We start from the raw sequence: 22629 nt of genomic DNA on the forward strand, positions 1-22629 counted from the left end.
AAGCCCATCCCTTTGCACCTGGCAAGAATATACCTCCCAGGAGACAGAGTCCCTTCTCCATGGGCCCATCAGCCTGCCTGTTGTGTTTTGTTTTTTTGAGATGGGGTCTCACTATGTTGCCCAGGCTGATCTGGAACTCCAGGGCTCAAGTGATCCTCCTGCCTCAGCCTCCCTAGTAGCTGGAATTACAGGTGCATGACATGGTACCCAGCTTGGCCTGGCTGCTTCTGACAGAACCATTTCCAGATATGGCCCCTGGTCCTCCCTAAATACTCCAGCATATGTGAGGTGCATGCCAGCCTCCACCCCTTTGCTTACACCATTCCACAGGCCTGAAGAACCCTCCTTCTCCTCTCTGCCAATTAAATTTTAAACAACTTTAAAGGGGAAGGGAGGGGAATGGCCATTGATGACCATCTACTAAGTGCCAGATCTATTCTCTCATTTAATCTTCATGATATTATTAGCCCAATTTTACAGTTGATGAAACTGAGGCCCTGGGACCTGAGGTCATTCGTCCAAAGTCATGCAGCTAGAAATGATGGAACAGCAATTTCAACACAGCCCCTTCCAGCTCCCAAGTTTGTGCCTCTTGCAGCAGGCTGACTTGGGGAAAAGAGCCCAAGGCCTCCCCCAGTCCTTCCTTGGCTTCAGGGCTATACTTGAGCAACTCCTCCCAGCCCAGCAGTCCCCCCAGCTCCAGAAGGCAGAGACCACAGTCCCCTCCTCTCTTGCCTCCTCAAGTTGGAGGCAACCTAGAGCCTGGCCACACTTCCTGATTGATCAAAAGACACTCGCTCGATCGGCAAAGGCTCCTGTGGTGGGACTGGGAGATGTGGCATTCTGTTTCTAAGCACCCGTCGCTATGGAAGCCAGGTGCTGCCAGCCCAAGGCCTAGCAACAAGGCACGGTGCAGGGCGGAGGCCATTGTTTGGGGCTTCCGAGGCAGCCAGCAAGAGAGAGGGAGGGTGGACTCCATCTGTTCTCTGGGCTGGAGGGCTGGACCTGCTGCCTGGCTGGGCTCTCGAGGGGAAGAAGGAGGCAAAGAGGTCAAGACCAGTCAGGCCCTGAGAGACAGAGGCCCAGAGATAAGAGCAGAGAGAAGCATATAGAGAAAAACAAAGGGAGTTCAGAGACAGTGAAAGGCAGAGACACCATCAGACAGCAAGAGAGATTCGGGAAGGTGGAAAAAGATAAGAGCTGGCCAGAATCGCAGAGACTGCTTAGACAGAGACCAGAGGCAGGGGGGTCCTGATTCCCAGCGAGGCTCCACTCCCGACTCGCAGGGAGGGAGAGGGTGTGCCAGGGAGTGAGGCAGAGTCGCAGGGGAGTGACAGAGGTGGATAGAGGCATGACAGGAGGAGATAAGCCTGAGGCAGGAGGCAATATAGAGATAGTAATAAAGGAAGAGAGGAGAGGACTGGAGAGGGACAGGCGGTGACTCGGAAGCGGAGACAGACAGCAGTGGGGCAAAACGGCAGCAATACCAGGTCAAGGGCACCGAAGCCACCAGAGTCCTGAGCTGGCCCCAGTCCTGGGCCCCTGCTCCTTAGTCTGCCCATCAGTGGCATGGGGGTCACCCCCCAGCCTCGCCTGTCCCCTAGAACACAGAATCATCTGGGCACAGAAGCTCAGAAGAGAGACTCTGGAGGTCAGAGGTCACATGTTTCTCTTACCCTCAAGGGGACAGGTCTTGCCCAAGATGGAACAATGAGGTAGTGCCTGAAATAACAGGAAGTCAGGGCTTGGAAATCCCAGTCCAGAGATCCTTGCCCACCCCCACCCCAAGTGACACCACTCCTAGTTGCCCATGGGGGCTCAGTTAGTGCAGAGAGGCACATTTGTCCCCATACCAGAGTGAATGAGGAAATTACAGAGCCTAAGATGGAACACCTCCATAGTGGGCAGAGCTCCAGCCCTGGGATGTTTACTTCCCTCTTTCCCAATAGCAGGCCCTGTGTCGGGGCCCTGAGGACCCACCAGTGACCGGTAGAACACAGCCGCCCACCCAGTGCTGGGACCAGGGGAGGCAGGTGCTAGAGAACCCAGAGCAGCCTAGCTGCTCGGCGTCAGGGAAGTGGCAGGCACTTGACAGGCAACATCTCATTTAACCCTCACCAGAGCCTGTCACGGATGAGAGGGCTGAGGAAAGTGATTTGCCCTAACCTCCACCAGCCAGCAGGTGCCTGAACTGGGGCTCAATCCCAGCTCTCTTGAGGCCAGTGCAGGTGGGAGAGCCTGGGGGAGGCTCCTCCGCCGGGGAAGAAGCAGCCAAGAAGCAAGGTGACCAGGCCTGCTCAGGAGTCCCTCCCAGAGGGAGAGTGTGGGGTGGCCTAGGGAGGGTCCCTAGCCCTCCTCCGGCCACCACTGCTCCTAGCACCAGACATCTCTCCCCTCATCAGGACAGCATGCTCTCCTCCGCCCCAAGCTACCTGTCCTTGGGATTGCTAACACTGTTAGCTGCACCTGCCAGCCAGCCCTGGGAGCTCCTGTGCCCTCAGAGGCACCCAGCTGCTCCTAGTTTCTCCAGACTCTTACTGGAGGAACGAGACAAGATGAATTCAGCACCCACTATGTGCCCCTTTACATTTCTTATCTCATCGTATTGTCTGTCGAGGTCTCCAAAGGCTCTGAGGTGGGCTTGCCTCACATCCCCACAGCTCCAGCCCCTGGTCCCCCTACCCACCCATCCCCAACCACCATAGGGTGACTCTTGCAGCACCCACCCGAGACCTGCCTCTAGGGCAGGGCGGGATGGTAGCAGTAGGCACACAGGTGCCTGGGAACTGGGAGTTTGAGTCTCAGCCTCTGTAGTACCCAGGTTGGGGACAGTGGGGGAATCAGGGGAAGGTGTGGGGCTGGCAGGTGAATGGCAGGAGGAAGGCAGGAGCAGGGGAAGGGAGCCAGGGGAAGGCGGGCAGCTGCACACCAGCCTCGCCCCACACACACCCTGTACGCACTCAGAGACTGTGCTGCTGCCCAGAACATCGACCCGCGGCGCCACACTCCCCTGGGCCCCAGTTCCTGGAAGGAGGCACTGCAGGGATGATCGATCGACTGTCTCCCAGCCTCCCCTTTCCACTGCCTGGAGGCTGCTGCCTCCCTGCAGCTCCCCAGCCAGCCAGTGCCACAGCCAGGGTGAGACAGCCTGGGGACAATGAGCTTGGGGCAGCCTGGGGACAATGAGCAGTGACCCCTCATGCCCTCTGCAGCCCAGCATTCTCCTCACTCCTCAAGAACCTGGCCCAGGTAGATGGATGGTACAAGAGCCAAAATGGTGGCTCGTGCTCATGCATGCAAGTGAGTGCCTGTGTGTGTGTGTGTGCGCGCGTGTGTGTGTGTGCGTGTGTGTGTGTGCACAGGTGAGTCAGTAGAGCAGGAGTTGTGAATGCAAGATGTGAGCCATAAGGATGTGGGTTCAAATCTCAGCTCCTCCATTTCCTGGATATGGAGCCTATGCAAGTCACTTAATCTCTCTGAGCCTGAGTTTCTGTATCTCTACAGTGGAGTGATGAATGAGATGATACATATGGCTCTGCAACAATACTTGCCATACAATATTCTTTTGCTACACGAGAGCTTTTATTAGTGTTACTGTGAGTGTGTGTGCCTGTGTGTGCATGTGCACGTGCCCTAGGGAGATTCAGGAGGGATTTCTGACACTCCAGCAAGGGAGTGCAGGCTATTCCCTAACCCTCGGGCCCCCCAGAGTGGGGGCTGCAGCCAAACTCTCGGCTCAGCCTCAGAGGAAGACCTGCTGTGACCCCCTTCTCCCCAAACAAAATCATCTGTGCTGGGCAAGGCTGTGTGGGGAGATGGATGGCTTGGCGGCCACCAGGCAGGACTGGTGATTAGGAGGCTCACGGCCCAGCATCTGGAGAGGAATGGGAGGGAGGTTGAGCTGCAGAGCCATCCATCAAGGCTGGCAGGCCCAACCATGCTGCACAGCGGGGTGGGAGAGGCGAGGGGAGAGCCACGAGGGGGGGCCATGTAGACAAGCTGAGGGCCAGACAGCTAGGCCCAGCCCAGCCACTGACCTGTTGTAACCCTGAATGAGTCATTGTTACCTCAGGACCTCAGTTTCTTCATCAGGACAATGGGGCTAAAGGTTTATTCTGCCTGGATAAGTTCCAGCACAGCAGGCCCAATATCAGGCCCCAGGGCCAGAAGGAGCCCTGAGGAGAATGTGAGGGGCTCGGGGGGGCCCTTGCCTCCTGTAGGTGCCTAACTCAGCCAAAGGCTCCTGAGAGACGGAGGAAGGAGATGGAGCACAGAGTCTGGGCTGGGTCTCCAAAGACCCAAGTTTGAATCCATCTCTGACCCTAATGCCTTGCTGGCCCTGGCAAGCCCCTGACTTCCCAGATCCTTCCCTGGATGCTCACCTCCAGCCCACTCCCACCCCCAAACAGGCCAGACACGGGCAGAAAGGACTATCGGCATAGCCCTTGCTGATGCAAATTTCATTCAAACTGAGGGCAAAGTCACCCATGGGCTCTCCTCACCTTTCTCGGAGGTAGTGATTACCTGGGAAAATCCTGGCCAGCAAGTCTGGGGCAAGAGGTCCCAGCTAGAGTCCAGCAGGACCCAAGCAGAGCCTGTAGTCTCAGTCTGTCTCTAGTGACTTAAGCTTGAGCAAGTCACTTTCCCACCCTGGGCCTGTTTCCCCATCTCTAAAATGAACCCTCCCATTTAAAAATCAAAGAAGCAACAACAAAAATCTTCAGGGCTCCTCTTCCCCCAGGGACAAACTTCAAACTCCTCACTGCATCCACTCCCTCCCAGTCCTTCTCGAGCCTCGATTCCTCCCACCTTCTCCGCTCCGCATCTCACACTTAGGCCACTCTGAATATCTGTCGCTCCCCCATCCCACGCTGCTTCATCTCTGACCCTGCCTCTCTACTGAAAACCTCCTCCCCACTCATCAGGGTCAGCAGCCACTTGCACAGCCCCTGGCCCAGCTGGGTCAGGCCCTCTCACCAAGCCATCAGTGGTCCCCACACACCTTCCCTGAGGCCTAGACCAGAAGGTGGCTGTCCCCCACCTCACTCAGCTCCCCGGGGTGAGGGCTGAGCCTGGCTTTATTCCCAGAGGAGGGGAAAAGGGTTGGCAGCCTAGGGTCTCAAACAGGAACAAGGCTCAGAAGAAGTGGGAGGAGGGGAAAGAGGAGGGATGGAGGAATGAAAAGAAAGGGGGAAGGAAGGAGAGAAACAACTGTCCCCAAGGTCCCTCTGGATGGAACAATCTGAATGAACTCCAGTCCATGCCAGATGCAGCCCCATGCCCCGGCCCCTGCCCCTCCCACTCCTCCATCTCCCTCAGGCCCCAGCCCCGCTCACACACACCAGTACAAAGGCCCAGAGCCAAAGGGGTCTCTGGCCTCTGCGGCTGAGCCCTGACTGGAGGCTAAGAGTGCCATGTGGTTGTCATAGCGATGCTGGATGCTGTCATCACTAATTCATCACCTGAACCCTGGAAGGCCTATGAGGTGTGAGGAGAGCTGGTCAGAGCTGATCAGAGCAGCCACTGGACATAGGTGTCTTAGGATCTTGGATCTGGGGGAGGAGCAGGGATTGAACTCCATCACCCCAATCCAGCTGTGCCCTTCCCTCAGCCTCCCAACACCCTGGTAAAACAAGTACAGACCTGCCCCCATCTGTTATGTGCACCTACTGTGTGTCCAGCTTGGTCCAACTGCAGAGGCAGCCTCAGTGAAGGCCATGATGGGAGCCTCCCACCCAGCCTCTGTGAGCAGGGCAGGGCATGTCCCTCCTGATGTCACAGGAGCTGAGGAGGGGTGGAGGGAAGAGGGAGGGAGTTCATATGTTGTGCCTTCTCCTGGCAGGCATGTACCAGGCATCTTTAAAATGTAACTCATTTAATCCTCCCAGAAAACCTGCAGGGTCAGAATCATTACTCCATTTTACGGATGCCGGATGTCTTCTCAGCCTAATCCTCCCATCCAATCCTCTGGGAAGCCTTTCAGGATGCCCCACCCTGACTTATCGCTGCCTTCTCTGAACTGCCAGCAATGGTGGGTGAGGGTTCTTGTCTCCCCCATCAGATTGGGCTGGGAGCTCCTCCTCCTCCCGCCCCAGGTTATGGAGGAAACAAGGGCAGATCTTCCCACCTAGCTACCCTCCTGGCAGCCAGAAGACCACCCTCATCCAGGCAGGCTGGAGCTGTGGTTCTGATCCCTCCCAGGACTTTCCCTGGAACTCACCACCTCCTCAGCCTGGAGGAGAAATGCCAGACTCCCACCTGTGAGGCACCCCTGCAACCTCCCCACCTGCCCCCCCACACACCCTAGATTTTTTCTGTTTTAAATTTTTTTGAAGTAGAGATGGGATCTCGCTAAGTTACCCAGGCTGGTCTTGAACTCCTGGCCTCAAGTGATCCTCCCGCCTCAGCTTCCCAAAGTGCTGGGGATTACAGGCATGAGACACCACACCCAGCCCACACTGCCTATTTTCTTCACTCACAACCTCAGGAAAATGAACTTTTTTTTGGAGCAGGAGAATGGGAACAAAATTAACACGCAGTCACACAACAAAGCATTTACTGAACACCTACTTTGTGCAGTCCTATGAATGAAGCTTGATACAACAATGAACAACACAAACCAAACCTAATCCCTGCCTTTGTGGGGCTTTTGGTCTAGCAGAGTCAGCACCGAGTCTTCTAATTTTTTTTTTTTTCTTTTAAGAGACAGGGTCTCCCTATGTTTCCCAGGCTGGTCCCAAAACTACTGGGCTGAAGCACTCTGTCTCAGCCTCCCAAAGTACTGGGATTACAGGTGTGAGCCGCTGTGCCCAGCTGAGCACTAAGTCTTGCTTTGCACATTTTAACCCATTCAATCCTTATAATATGCATGCAGGTGGATGTTATTGTGCCCACTTTATAGTGGAGGAGACGGCAAAGCTTCTGGTGATAAAGGAACCTGCCCAAGCCCACGTGCTGGCAACCCGCAAAGGCAGGAGTCATACCCAGTTGTGTCTGACTCCCAAGTCTCATTCTTGGTCTCCCGCTGGGTGAGGAGGCGGTCACAGACCTAATCCCTGCCCTCACAGAGTTTACAATCTAGTGTTGCCGTCCCAGTTCTCAAATAAGCACCACTGGGAAGTGTTCTTGAGTCTGATCCGAATCCCTCCTGCTGCAGCTCTGACTCGGCCTTTCTTCCTTAGGAACTCAGTGGGGCGGAGGATCAGCTTTCATCTCCTTGCAGACACCTGGGGTGCTCCCATGAGTTCCCAGCCTTTTTTCCACCCCCACCTTGCACAGAGGCCTCCCCCACAGGAGAGAGTGAGGTGTGTGCTCTAAAAATACCTTAATCCCTCCCTGCTTGCGCTCTAATTAAGCTGAGTGAGTCACTACTTTAAGTAATTTATTGCTAGTTACATAATTGCTTTAATAGTTCTAGAACTGGGGAACAAAAGTGACCCCCTTCTTTTCAGGGAATTGTTCATCTATAGAGTGGGGTTTATGGCCTCTGGTTGGAGGAGGATGGGGAGAGGAGTGGACCATCTTGGCCAGCCCCTGCTACAGTCTGGACAATATATAGCCATTTCCACCAGGACCACAGGGCACACCTGGTCAAAGGAGGGGCGGGTTTGCAGAAACACCAAGTCCCTACCCTGTCACCCACTCTATGGGTTTCTGAAGCCACCACTTCCAGCCGATCCAGCCCTCACATCCAAGGCTTGCCCTCAGGAGACCAAGGCCTAAGCATCCCTTGCCCTGCCTGGCTGCACTGCCTCTGCCAGGAACCAAGGCCCAGAGAGGGTCAGCAGTTCCCTGGCAACTTCCAGCATGTTGGAGGCACCCCCACTCCATGTGCCCAGGTTTGCAGCCCAAGGAAAACCCAGTACTTCTCACACTCCTATAAGAAGTCCCCCTCAAAGGGACTGACTATAAAGGGCACAAGGGAAGTTTGCCAGGATAAAAATATTCTTTTCTTAATTGTCATGGTGGTTATGACCATATATATTTATCAAAACTCATTATACACTTTAAATTGGTGATTTTACTGTATGTAAATTATGCCTCCATAAAACAGATGTAAAAAATTAAAAATAAATTTTGAAAAAGTAGTCACACCCCCACCTTCTAAGCCCCCACAGCAGTAACAGCTGTGCAGAACTGGCAGCCGTGCAGAAACTAAGGAGAGGCGGGTCACAGAGCCCACTACAGAGGCACATATTAGGTGCTCACACAGGAGGTGTTTGTTTCACTAAGTGCCAATTAGCAAGGACTCACTAGGCACCTTCTGAGTGCATTTGCACATCCTTGATCTCATTAGATTTCTCCCTGCTCTCACGTAACCTGGAGAGGGAGCCAGGTACATTACACACTGTGTCTCATTTAATCCTCATGGCTGCCCTAATGAGGTGGGCTCTATTATCCTCTCCTTTCTACAGATGAGGGAACAAAGGTGGCAGAACTTGCACAATCCTGCAGCTAAGAAGTAGAGGAGCAGAGATCTGAACCAAGAGACAGTCCTCAAGGCTTGTGCTCCCAAGCACGTCCCTCCACTACCTCCCTTCACGATACTCAGTGGCACGGGTTAGGACGCCAGGCATGGATGACGTGCCCACTGACCTCAGGCCTTGAATAACAAGGATTTCACTGCACTTAGAAGTAGGGGTAGGGCACAGCCAAGCAGAGAAGGTGAGTGAGTATGTGTGAGCTCCGAGAGGTGGCAAGGGGCAAGGCCAGCTCTGGGAAGGAGGGAACTGGGTCAGGGAGCAAGCCTAGAAGAAACATAAGAGAAATCAGGCAGGGTCTGAGAAAATGAGGCAGAGGGCATCTGGCTGTGTCCTCTCTGTGGGTTTCAATGTCTTCTGAGGTCGGGTGCAGTGGCTCACACCTGTAATCTCAGCACTTTGGGAGGTCGAGGCAGGAGGATCACCTGAGCTCAGAAGTTGAAGACCAGCCTGACCAACATGGTGAAACCCTGTCTCTGCTAAAAATAGAAAAATTAGCCAGGCATGGTGGTGCGCACCTGTAATCCCAGCTACTCGGGAGGCTGAGGAAGGAGAATCGCCTGAACCTGGGAGGTGGAGGTTGCAGTGGGCCAGGATAGCGCCACTGCCCTCTAGCCTGGGTGACAGAGCAAGACTCTGTCTCAATAAATAAATAAATACAGAAATAAATATCTTCTGAGGCCCTGAGTAGCTGGGGCTCCTCACAGCTATTCCTAACTCATTTCCCCCCAAATTTGCCTCTGTCCAGTTTTTTGGGGGGTTTTTTTGGCCCTAATCACCCACTCACACCCACAGTCACCACCTCACCGAGCACAGGCAAAATCCTTCATCCCAAAACTTGACAGAAACTCATTGGAAAACAGTCAGTGATGCCATGTGGCAGGAAGCACTCCAAGGCTGGGGAGTATGGAAAGGCCCCTATCAAGGAGGCAGAAGTCTTCCTAGAAGATCTGAAGAATGACAGGAATTAGCCAGGTAAAAAGAGGAGGGCCTTGGGGAAGGGCATTCCGGGCAAGAGCATGTGCGGCAGCCCAGAGGCGAGAGACGCTGCACAGGTGGGGAACCACAGGCGGCTCGCTCTGACTATCTTGGCATCTGTGTATACGCCAAGTGCAAGTGCTTCCCTGCGATGCGCCACGCGTGCGCTGAATCGTACCTGTGTTGCATATCTAGATGTGTATACCTGTGTCATGTGCATTGGTGTTCCCATTTGTTCTGTTTTCGTTTCTGGGTCACTTTTTGGAATGATCCTGTGTCTGCTTTTCAGCATCTGTTGGTGTCTGTGTTGTGTGTGTACTGTGGGTCTGTCTGTGCTATGGTCTGCTTCCTGGTATGGGGAGTTCTTCTGTGTTACTGGGTTTTTCCTCTTTGTATATTTATGTTGGTGTTCAAGTCCCTATGCCTAGATTGTGTCCGGGTTTCGGTGTGTTGTATGTTTGTGGCCAGGTCCCTTATCTCAGGCAGCTGGGGTCTGGAGGAGAAGCTGGGGCAGGGAGGTGCCGGAGCTGGGATCCAGTTGCACACAATAACACCTAATGATTGTCAAGCACTTAGAGTGGGGCAGAAAGCTGCAGGGGAGATGCTAATTAGCACTGAAAATGAGTTGGCTGCCCAGGCCCAGAGAGGCTGACACAACAGGGATGAGTTGGCTGGGCCAAGGTCCCTCAACTCCCAGCACCATAAGGGGGCTGCCCTCACTGACTCGCCTCCCAGGGAGGCCCAAGGCCCAGGCTGTGGACAGCAAGAAGGACTGAGATCTGACTCCAGGAGGAAGGTCTTCAAAGGGAGGTCTTTTATCAGATTTGGCAGTGGAGGGGTCATAGTGTTATCAAGAGATATGCAACGGTGACACAGTTTTGCTTTAGGGGCCATTGTCTGAGGGGGTGGCTTATGGGTGCCATGGATGAGTGCTCCAGAGAGTGAAAGCCACAGGCAGCATGAGGCAGGGAGGGATGTCCCTAGAGGAGGGTCTAGAGCTGCCACACACCTGCATTGGTGGGCAGACACTGAGGAATTAGGGCCTTAGCTCAGGCAGGTGAGCCGGGAAGTAGCGGCTGTCACCCCTCCTCTGGCCCATTTATGCAACTCACATGTCCTCGGCCAACCGCAATACTGCCTCTCACCTGGGTCTAGCCCCCCTACTTCACCCATCATTTGGAGCTTCCTAACCCCAAAGCTAACCATGGCCTGACCCTGCTTAAACTTTCCTCTGCTTCCCTTTGTGAGCTGGGCCTTCACTCCCTTCCTCTCCACCGCCAGGCCCTTCCTCCAGCCCAGGAGCCCTGAACCTGCCACCCTTGATTTCTTGCTGCTCACACCTTTGCTCTTACGGGGATTTTTGCCTGGAATACCCTTCCTTTTCTCCTCCACCTGGAAAACTCTCAGTTGTTCTTTAAGGCTAAGACCCAGCATCGCCTCCTCAGGAAGGGTCCTCATCAGCGGTCCCAGCACTCACCCGACAAAATTGATTGCCTACATCTGGGTGTGCCTGTCTCTAATGAAGCGGAGAGCAAGGGCTTTTGGGTCCATCTCCATGGCCAGGGTGACAAGCACAGGCAGGGCACACCAGGGCACCGTCAAGGCCAGTTGGGATGAATGAACAGGTGGCTTGGGGGGCTCCAGGGCACACTGCGTTCTGAGAATGACATTCTTCAGCAGCCCCTGTGCTGCCCAGATACAGAGCGCGGTGATCACGGCAGGAAGCAGCTCTCAGCCGGAGAGTAGATAATGCGCACATGAGTCCACTCAGGAGACCTCAGTGAATGTGACAAAGTGAGTGTTCAGGCCAGGTGCAGTGGCTCACGCCTGTAATCCCAGCACTTTGGGAGGTCGAGGCGGACAGATCACCTGAGGGCAGTTCGAGACCAGCCTGGCCAATATGGTGAAACCCCGTCTCTACCAAAAGTACAAAAATTAGCCGGGCATGCTGGCAGGTGCCTGTGATCCCAGCTACTTGGGAGGCTGAGGCAGGACAATCACTTGAACCCAGGAGGTGGAGGTTGCAGTGAGACAAGATCGCACCACTGCACTCCAGCCTGGGCGACAGAGCAAGACTGTCTCAAAAAAAAAAAAAAGAAAAAAAGAAAAAAAAAGAAAACCAAACAAACAAAAAAGTGAGTGTTCAGAGGCAGAGCCTGGCTTCTGACTCCAATTCTGATATCAACAGGCTGTGTGACCTTGGGCAAGTCCATGCCCTCTCTGTTCTTCGGTTTCCCATCATCTCTTTGTCCCTCCACATCCAATCTCTAACTTTTGCTGCTGGGTTGTGTGCCCCAGAGGCCGACTTCTAAGTGGCAGCTTCATCCAGGGCTCCCTTGCCCCCTGGCATCCAGAGAAATTCTTCCAGTGAGGGTCAGGGAACTGGCAGGAGAGCAAAGGGTGAGAAGCATGCAGGCTCATGGTGGGTATTCACCCCCTCACCCACCTGCCTCCTTTGACAAGCAGTGGCTGCGGCCACAGCTCCTGCAGGGCAGCCCCATCTCGAGGGCTCTGGCTCATGGAGCTGGGGCACTCTCCTCGGCCCCCCTCTGCCAACGCCCCTGGCCCCTTGGATGCCAGTCCTGAGTACCTTGACTGACATGTCCTGCTGGTTCCCTTAAGCCTTCCCCATCTCCATAATACTTGCTTCACTAACTGTCTTCAGTTAAACCATTTAAGTTTGTCATCTGTTTCCCCTCTACAAAATAGGACTAGCCCCTTGAAGGACTTTTTTTTTTTTTTTTTTTTTTTTTTTGAGACAGAGTCTTGCTCTGTCCCTCAGGCTGGAGTGCAGTGGCACAATCTCGGCTCACTGCAAGCTCCGCCTCCTGGGTTCATGCCATTATCCTGCCTCAGCCTCCCGAGTAGCTGGGACTACAGGCGCCCCCCACCACGCCCGGTTAATTTTTTGTATTTTTAGTAGAGACGGGGTTTCACCGTGTTAGCCAGGATGGTCTCGATCTCCTGACCTCGTGATCCGCCCACCTCAGCCTCCCAAAGTACTGGGATTACAGGTGTGAGCCACCATGCCCGGCCTCCCTGGAAGGATTATTTAAGGAGGCGATTTGTTTAATCGCCTCCTCAAATAATCATTTTTAAAACTTAAAGATCACTCTGTAAACATTAGTTCTCTCCATCTGGACCCCAGATCCCCCCTCACTGAGAGGTTTTGTTTGTTTCTTTGTTTGAGGCAGAGTTTTGCTCTTGTTGCCTAGGCTGGAATGCAATGGCACAATCTAGGCTCACTGCAACCTCCGCCTCCTGGGTTCAAGCAATTCTCCTGCCTCAGCCCCCCGAGTAGCTGGGATTACAGGCATCCAACACCACGCCCAGCTAATTCTGTATTTTTAGTAAAGACAGAGTTTCTCCAGGTTGGCCAGGCTGGTCTTGAACTCCCAACCTCAGGTGATCCACCCACCTCAGCCTCCCAAAGTGCTTGGGTTACAGGCGCGAGCCACTATGCCTGGCCCACTGAGAGTTTTAAGACAACTCCGAATTACCTGACCTGGGAAGGAGGTGGTACCCAATTGCTGCTTCTCTCCTTTTCTACCCCAATTCCTGCCCAGACCCCAACCCCAGGAAGCCTCTCCTCTGCCCCAACCAGAGCCCATGTTTGAGCCCCACAACCATGGGCCTCCCACCCTAGAGCCCTGCATGATTCAGGATATGCCTCCCTGCTCCTTTCTGCGGGTGCTGAACAGCAGAGCCGCCTCGGACTTGCCCAGTCCTCCCCATCCCACCCCCACTCCACCCCAGAGTGTCCTCCCATCCAGCCCTGCCTCCAGCCCCAAACCTCCAGGAAGACAAATTTCCCTTCAGTTCTCCAGGGAATGGGATCTCTCTGCTTCCAGGTGCGCAGTCTAACCTTGCACCTTCCACTGCCCAGGACACCAGGAGCACTCTGTGGACTCAATCCTCCCCAGGCCCAAGAGAGCTGAGGCACGTTCTTCTCTGGCCCCTCATGGCAGCTACAGCTTGAAGGGACTCAAGATAATCTGCAACCAACTTCCTCACTAGGGTAGGTACCTTGTATACAGCCTTGCTAACCAGGCTGTCCAGCCCCTGCTCATGCCTCCCCACTATGGGCAGGAAGCTCATCCCTGTCTCCCAAGCAGCCCTTTCCCTAAGGGACTGCCCTGCCACCCTCACTTTGAGCCCAGATAGGCCTCCAGGACTGCCCCAAACCCCAGCACTGTCTCAGTACTAAGAGCTCAAAGAGAGATAACAGAGAAAGCCTTGAATGTTAGAACGGTGAAAACCTAAAAAACAACAAAAAAAAAACACGAAAAAAAAAGCAACTACTGCAAAGAAGAAATTGAGGCTTCCAGAGGAAGCCCCTCCTCTGGCCTCACTTCACCACTGGGCTCCTCTCCATCGAGTCTCCATGCTCCATGGAACAGTCGACTTCACACGTCCCCAGGAGGAATCTCACAGCATGCAGAAGCTCTGGTAAAAACTTCAAAGGCAGCCTCTGAGGCCCAGGAGGCATGGGAATAGCCAGGTGCAGGAGGTGGCTTCACACCACAGACTTGGCTCTCCTCTGAGCTCCCCACCTGCTCTAGGGGCTGGAGGAAGGGCAGCCTTCCAGGTCAGACACTCCCCTCTCCGCTGCAAGCCCTATCATCTCATCCTGGGTCCTGCTGGGTGACCTTGGGTTAATCACTGCACCTCTCTGAACTTCAGTAGTTGCATCAGTACAAGAGGACCGTGCTGGGAGTCCCTGAAACTCTTTAAGTGTGACCATTAAGAGTTCCTGGGGAGAATGGAACCTAGACACTTCCCAGCCATGTCCAGCTGCCCAATCCGATAGACTAGGACCCTGGCTGGCCCAACCTGAGACTGAACACAAAGCCTGACTCTGGCCCAGAGTCCCCTGAAGGAAGCCCAGCCCTTCAAGGGTCTCTACCTACAGGAAAGTGGGACCCAGGAGAAAAAGTATTGAATAGCCAGACATTAGGCGCGGCCTTAACGGTTAGCACAGCAGGTGTCTGGGCCTTCACACACACATATCCCCTCATCCCTGTGCTCACATTGAGACACAGGCATCTGTATACACAGGGAACACACATACGGTTTCACTAGAACATATGTATATGGCACTCTACATACATGTACACACACACAAGCCACAGTCACATGCATATAACTGTTTACCAAAATCAGACATAAAGATGGACAGTCACAGCCGGGTGCAGTGGCTCATGCCTGTAATCCCAGTACTTTGGGAGGCCAAGGTGGGTGGATCATTTGAGGTCAGGAGTTCAAGACCAGCCTGGCCAACGTGGTGAAACCCCGTCTCTACTAAAAATACAAAAATTATGCAGGTGTGGTGGTGCATGCCTGTAGTCCCAGCTACTCAGGAGGCTGAGGCAGGAGAATAGCTTGAGCCTGGGATGCGGAGGTTGCGGTGAGCCGAGATCACGCCACTGCACTCCAGTCTGGGTGAGAGTGTGAGACCCTGTCTCAAAACTAAACTAAAAAAAAGGACATTCACATGCTCACACATATGAGTATGTTCACACTTTTATACGAACATTGACCCACACATTCTCACCCTCTCAGATCAGCATACACATATGCACAACTGGAAGCTCACATTCAGGTACACATACACACACTGAGACACAAGCAATATCCCCAACACCTCAGTATCAAGCAAGTCATGACCCAAAAGAAACCCAGACCCCAACTGCAATGTCATTCTAGATGCATTTCCAAATCTTAGCCTGTCCCAGAACCATGAGGAGAAAATTTCCTCTGGCTTAACTCAGTATGTCTGTCCCTTCTGGTTGGGGTCCAACCTCTCCTCAGCCTTCATTCCTCCCAGTGCCATTTCAGCAGGGCCCTCATGTCCTGGGCTCAATGGAGGTGGAGAACAATGGGCTATCCTTCTCTCCATCCTTCATCTCTGCCACTTGTCCAACACTTCTACTGGCCCTTCAAACACAACGAAGATTCAGGCTGGAATGGACTGTATGTGACAGCACCCCTTTCTGGAGACATGTGATATTACAGCACAGCTCTATGGTATAAAAGTCATCACTCCTCAGCCTGAGGCAGAGAGGAGTAGGAAAGAAAGAGGAAGATGAGCTGGGTGCAGTGGCTCACACCTGTAATCCCAGCACTTTGGGAGGCCCAGGCAGGAGGATAGCTTCAGCCCAGGAATTTGAGGCTGCAGTGAGCTATTATGGCACCACTGTACTCCAGCCAGCAAGACACTGTCTCTATTAAAAAAAAAAAAAAGGGTGGGGGAAGAAGATGAAGGAGAGGAGAAGGAAGAAACTGAGAAGAAGCATGGAGGAGGGACAGCAGCAAAGTGCTGGGTGCACCAAGGATGGGATTTAGAAGCCTCAGTCTGACTTTGGTTTCTCCAGTTCAATCCATTCAGCCTAGGCTGCAAGACCAATTCTCTCAAAGCTCAGCTCTAATCAGAAAACCCTTGGGTGGATCCTGGTGGGCCACAACACAAAGTCCAAACTCTCAGCCTGGAATCAGCAGCTCTCTGCTCAGCTGTTCCTCTGCTGAGATGTCTCACATCCAACTTTAGTTGTCCACATCTTGCCTGTCTGCCATCTGGAATAGTAATGTATGGAAAGAGCAGGAGCTCTGGAAGCAGACAGACTTGTGCCCCAGGTCTGGCTCCACTGGCTGAATACCTGTGGGCAAGCGATTTCCCCTCCTGGATCCTCTGTTTCTTCATCCAGAAAACAGCAGTCTCTTGGGTTTGTGGTGAGGATTAAATGAGATCCTCACCACAGGTGTGGAAACAGTGCTCAGGAAGCTGTAAACTTCTGTGTGAACATGTGAGAAGTCGTAATTATGGCTTAATACTTCTATCCCTGCTCCTACCTGCACCCCCCAACACATAGCAAGCCAGGGGGTCCCTGAGGGAAGAGGTCGATGCTGCTTCACCTTTGGGCTCCACACAGCCCAGCACCCACCAGGGCCGGCCCTCGGCCAGCCTTGGCAGCAGGGTGTGGATTTGGATCAAAAGAGGCAGTACAAACTATGCTTACTGCAAATTCACAACAGACTACAGCTCCCAGAATGGCTCACAGACTGCATGGGTGTGGCCACAGACTTAACCCCTTCTTCACCAAGCCCTTTCTTCCATTGTATTATCTGGGGATTGGTCTCAGACCAGTCAGAACAACTTAATGAGGTGGCCACACTTCTCTGAGAAACCTCGGTCCCTCCCACAGAGCTTTGTGCTTCTCACCGTAGCCACAACCACAGCTCTGTTTCAGGCCTCCTGGTCCCTCCCACACGATGACAGCCCTGGGCTCCTAGCTCTGGTCTCTCCCTCTCCAGGCCCCGCTAAATCTTTCTGAAAGTGTGGCTGATCGTGGGTGGTTCATAATGACAGTAGCTAACCTTTGTGAGCACCTGCCGCATGCCAGGGGCTAAGCTCTGCACTTCCAGATTCTTCAGAGTCATCCTGCCAAGAAAGGATAATTATCTCCACCCCACTATTCACACAAGGTTCAGAGAAGTTAAGTAACTTGCCCAGGACCACACAGCTACAGAGTAACAGTACATCTTTCAGTATGCTGAAATTTGAGCATAAGCCTGTCTGCCACCTTCTCTGCTCTATCTTCAAAGCCTCCTCTGCGCCCAAGGCAACCATCCAAAGAATGAAAGCCCAGAAATCCAGGGTCCACACATCTCAGCAACTACACTGTTGGGAAGTCCTCCCAGATATTTGACTCAAATCTGTTCTGCTGCACCAAGCGCCAGTTGCCTCCTGTTTTTTGGGGTGGGGGGGCAGTGAGAAGGGTGACTTCAGGGACTTCAAGAAGTGGGTCACATCACTGGGGACCTGGCCTTTCCCAGGGAGCAAGCAGCTGAACAATAGGAGATAAATGTGTGAAAACATTTCTGTTACTAAATATATCGACTTCCCAGGAGGATGAGGGTGCTGACAGGGAGCCCATGGCCACCACCCTGGAGGCCACAATCCTGTGTCTCAGAAAAGCTGGGGCGCTCCAAGGAGCAGACAAGGCTGTTCCGGCTGTCCTGGAGGCTGGGGCAGAGGGGGTAGGAGGCCGGCATAATAAGGGATGATGGCTCATTTCTTCCAACCAAAGCTGCCAAGCCCTAGCCAGCTGATTTGCATATTGCTTTGTATTTGTTTGCACGCCACTTTCTGGAAGGGGCCCACATTCTTCAGCCACTGCTTCTCTCTCATTTCCAGGGTCTCTTTTGTTCACTGAACACCCCTTTCTCAAGCAAGGCTGGGTCCCTCAGCAGGCCCTGGTCAGGAGCACCAGGAGAGACCAAGAAGTTGCAAACTTACAATAATGCCTACACATCAAGCCTGTTGGAGACACCTTCACGGAAGAAAGTGCTTCCTACAGTCTAGGCTCAATTCCCCACTCCTCTCCTGCTCCACCACGGCCCAGGGCTTCCCCCCAGCCTGGCACTTCATGCCTAGGCCACTCTGAACTCGTATAGTGCTAAGTAAACAAAATCCTGCTTGCCCTTACCTTGAGGTCTTTGCAAATGCTCTTCCATCTTCCTAGTGCTGTCCCTCAACTCAGCCTGAAGTGGCTCTTCCTTATAAGGCCAGCCCCAATGGCCCCTCCTCCTAAATACCTTCCTGCGACATTAACACAGGTAGGAAAGACTCGGAGCTTCCATCCACGTGGTCACTGGCTCTGTCCATCTGCCCCTAGGGGTGTCATGTTTGGTAGGGCCAGTGAACGGCTGCTGAATGAATGAATGATGAGTCCTGATCTCCCTCCTCTGTTCCCTCTCCCTGGATGACTTCACTCACTCACCTATGGGAGAGTCAGAGGCTGACAGTGCCTCTGCCTCCAATTCCCCCTCTTGTCCTCTGAGACCTTCCGTTTCACACGTACAGCCCACTCTCATAAAACCAAGAGACTCACAGCCCTTCTGCATTGGTAGGACGTTCTTCCTGCTGTCTGTCCTCACTCCCTTATTTGGCCATGCCTGCTTCTTTATCATTATTTTTGGAGAGGAGTCAGGGCCTGCACCCATCTCAGATTTTTGTTAATAAAGGCTGCGCATTTCTCCCACTCTCTGCCTAGATGTGTTCTTGCCACTCCTGGATCATTGTGCCCCAGCCTGGCCCTACTTCAGGGGACAGTGACACAGGACGGAGAAAGGACATAAGGCCAGGCTGGGTAGCCTGGAGTTGCTGGGCCCTGCGGAGAAGACCCAGGACAGATATAACCACCACAAGGGAAGGGCTGCCCAGGAGGGAAGAGATGAACATCCTATGTCAGGGGGTATGCAAACAGCAGGCTGGATAGATCTGCAGGGCAAGTTGTAGAGAGTACTAAAACAACTGCTAGAAAATGACCCGAACGCCCTTACTGTCTTCTCCCACCCGGAGGCTGCACTGAGTCAGGTGCCTAGCCCTGTGCCTTTCCTACCCACCTTCACAAACTGTTCCCTCTGCTCTTCCCTGCCTGGGCGATTCCTACCCATCCTTCAAGGTCCGGCTCAAATGTCTCTTCCTCTGAAGCCCAGGCTTGCTGTGGGCCCCCCACCTCCTACACAGCACTGCTCACCCTGTGGGGTTGCAGATTTCCATTTCTTTCTCCTTCATCAGACTGGGCACTCCCTGAGAACAGGGACTCAGTCAGTGTCTGCTCTGTGTCCCCGGTGACAAGCCAAGTGGGCACCAAGCAGCTACTGAGGAGTTCCTGTTGAGTGGTTGAATGAATGAATGCAGCAATGGAATCATGCTGAGTCGGGAGATTTCATAGGCCCAAGCAGCAGAAGCCCGGGGAGCGCAGGCCTGGCCTGACAGCAGCATGGCTGAGGGTGAGACTCCCAGTCCATTAAGACCAAGGGGTAGAGGACTGCTGGGAGCTCTTCCCCCCACCCCCGCCCCCACCCCCCACCATTTGGCTAGATCCCAGCCAAGCCATCAGCAGTCCCTGGGGACAGGAGGCTGGAGTGGGAAGCAGGAAGAGTGGCAGGAGCTGCTTGGTGGGCAGGGGGAATGACTGCGGGGGGTGGGGGTGCAGGGAGCATAAAGACAATTAACCCTCACTGAGCTGACCAAGCTCAGCAACCAAGAGGTTCCGGGCAGGGCCTGAAGGAGAATGATATTGAGGGTCAGGTCTGATGAAGAGGTTGAGCCCCAGCCTTGCAGCCAAAGGATAGTGATGAAGCCATAGTCTCAGTTTCCCTGTCTGGCAAGAGATGGCTCCATGATCTCTGACCCTCTGCATCCTAGCTAGAAACACTACAAAGATCTCTCCCACTACCTCAGCCCACCCACGCCCAGCTTTCCTGAGCCTTCCATGAGCCTTTTCCCTCATGAGATCCTGACTTACTGAGATGTCTGCACTACACCCCTGACCCCAGTCCAAGCCTGAGCCACCTAGACATTCCCTTCCCTGTTCTCATCTATCCAGCCTTTCCCAAGTTCTCAAAAAGCTCCAGAACTCACTGACCCCTGTATTGGCTTGGCCTCCACTCTAGCCTCCTGGACCCACCTCTCTCTTCCAGTTCAACCCAGACAATGCCACCGAGGCAGGTTTCTTTATTTTTCTTCTTCTTTTTTTTTTTCTTTTTTTGAGACAGAGTCTCACTTTGTCACCCCTAGGCTAAAGTGCAGTAAGGCAATCTCAGCTCACTGCAACCTCCACCTCCCAAGTTCAAGCGATTCTCATATTCTCATGCCTCAGCCTTCTAAGTAGCTGGGACTACAGGCGTGTGCCACCACACCCAGCTAATTTTATTGTATTTCTAATAGACACTGGGTTTCACCATGTTGGCCAGTCTCGTCTCAAACTCCTGGCCTCAAGTGATCCACCTGCTTCTGCCTCCCAAAGTGATGGGATTACAGGCATGAGCCACCATGCCTGGCCCAGGGCAGGTTTCTAGAACCCAAATCTGATCATGTCTCTCCCCTATATAAAACCTTCCTGGGCTCCCCAGGGCTCTCTGGATAAAGCCTAAGAGTCTTGGATCTTAAAGTTCTATAGAATGTGGGTCCTGCCTGCCCCCCCACTCTATACAGTGTCTTCACTGCTCCAGGACATGCCCAGCCCAGGGCCTTTGCTTATGCAGTTCCCACCCCACCCCCACCTGTTAGCATGACGTTGATCTCTACTGCTTAATTATTCTCAAGCTATTTTATGTCTATGAAGCTTAGGAAGCCCCAGAGGGCAGAGCCATTATTGCCTATTTCTTTTCTGCATCTTTCCCACAGGGTGTAGAATGAATTGTCCTGAGTTCAAAGAGGCGGTCATACATTCAGCCCCTCCCTGCCCTGCATCAGTGGGCCATGGTGTCCCAGCTGTATCCTCAATTGCCAGGGGAAGGAAACAGCCACCCACACACACTCGGATGAATACACACATATAGATACACACATACACCAGCCACAGAAGCACCGATATACACACTAGCACCACGATCACACACCCACACCAGAATACTTATACGCACACAGCCACATCCACCTCCACACACAGCAATGCTATTATTCACACACTAACAAATACACACACATAAATGCACATGGAACAGATAAAAAATGCACACTGATTCACTCTATTTTGCAGACACAACACACATAATATACAAACTCAACCTAATAGACACACCTACATACATATGCAGACCAACCTGCACTCACACTCAGACACATGCGAATAAACTCTCACTCACACAGGGATGATCACAAACTCTGACAGGCTGCTTTGCATCCAACCACCAAGGACCCTAGAGCTCTACAGGCCCTTCTACACCCAACATATCCCTTACATTCCACATGTATATACACACACACACACACACACACACACACACACACACACACACCCTGCCTACCACCTCGGCAGCCCTTAGTAGAGGGGTGTTGCCACGGAGCCCCCCACTCACTTGCACATGCACCCCCCTGCACGTGGACACACACGAGGCTGGCATCATATTCCATCTGGCTCCGTAGAACCCTATCCTGGGACAGACGCTTTGGGGTAAAGTTTCATAAAGTGGTGTCCCTGAACCCCAATTCCCAATTCCATGGAAGGTGGTTACCTCTAACCCTCTCTTGCTCCAGGGCCACTCTTATTCATATTTTCTCCATCTTTCCCCCTCCCCACCTCCTTCACACACACATAGCCTTGGTGGGCCAAGACACTCTCCCTCTCCAGGGTCCTGAACCAGCCTATTGCAGCCCCGAGAGCTCCTCCCAACTACTTGGCAGACCTCCCCCTCCCCACATACACCCTCAGCCCTTGAAGAAGCGGTTCAGGTTCATTATCAGCCCCTCGTCCAACCAGCAGCCCCTTCCATGGGACCCCAGCCTCATCACCTACTAGGTTGACGTTAGACACCCTCATTCTGCTCAGAGGTAACCTGCCCCCACCCCAGGCTGCAGTCTGGCAACGCGGGGAGGAGGGGTGCCCAGGAGCAGGATCGATCCTTCCACGTGGCTCAGCTCCATGCCAACCCCAGCTCCTTGGAGGGACTCCCAGGACCCTGTCTGTGGCACCTCTCACAGCCGCTCACCACCCCAGCCCCTCACTATACTCACGGCTCAGCCGGTCGCGCTGCCGGGTACTGCTGGCTCCTGCAGAGGATGGAGTGGCCGCATGCCTGCCCCATCACTCCTCATCGTCCGCCTCCCCAGCCAGACTAAGGTGGCACCTCGCCCTGTCCCTGCTGCCTGGAGTTCCGGGCAGGGCACCCCCAGCAGGCACAGGGACCAAGAGCAGTGGGCTGCCCCCTACTCAGCCTGGACTCAACACCCCAATCCAGCTCTGCTGCCCCGCTGCTCCCGCCTCTCCCGCTGCCACTGCCTCTGCTGCTCGGCTGGCTCTGGGAGGAGGTTGGAGCAGGTCTGATAATGCAGAAGGGGGAGGGAGGAGGGAGGAGGAACAGAGAGAGGCCCAGACAGAGAGGGAGAGAGGGAGGGGTAGAGAGAGAGTCTGACCGGGAGAAAGGAAAAAAGACTCACACACAGAGAGACTGAGAGATAAACAGAGACAGGAAGGGGGACAGTAACACATGAAGAGGGAGAGGAGAGAGGGATCAGAGCCTTAGAGAGATCAAGATGGAAGTACAAAGAGATCAGAGAGGCATAGAGAAACACACACACACAGACGAACAAAGGCAGAAAAGGAAAAAAAATCAGAGGCAGAAATAGAAAGAGAGTGGGGTAGGGGGAAAGGGGAGTGGCTGA

General features: G+C 53.6%; 1 protein-coding gene across 2 annotated transcripts in view; it reads right to left on the reverse strand.

Annotated features, from left to right (window-relative positions):
• PDE2A (phosphodiesterase 2A) overlaps positions 1 to 22424 on the reverse strand; it is a 100136-nt gene extending 77712 nt beyond the window's left edge. Inside the window, exon 1 of one of the 2 annotated variants that reach the window (XM_008968637.5) lies at positions 21982 to 22424. Coding sequence is in view for 1 of the 2 variants with exons in the window: in XM_003815670.5 (XP_003815718.1) it covers positions 21982 to 22052 (71 nt within the window). In the remaining variant the exon portion in view is untranslated. The remainder of the gene's footprint in view (positions 1 to 21981) is intronic. The other variant, XM_003815670.5, reaches the window with a different exon arrangement.
• Between the last annotated feature and the right edge of the window lie 205 nt (positions 22425 to 22629).

The sequence above is a fragment of the Pan paniscus genome, chromosome 9 (genome assembly GCF_029289425.2).
Source record: "Pan paniscus chromosome 9, NHGRI_mPanPan1-v2.0_pri, whole genome shotgun sequence".
In the NCBI taxonomy this organism is placed as follows: Eukaryota; Metazoa; Chordata; class Mammalia; order Primates; family Hominidae; genus Pan; species Pan paniscus.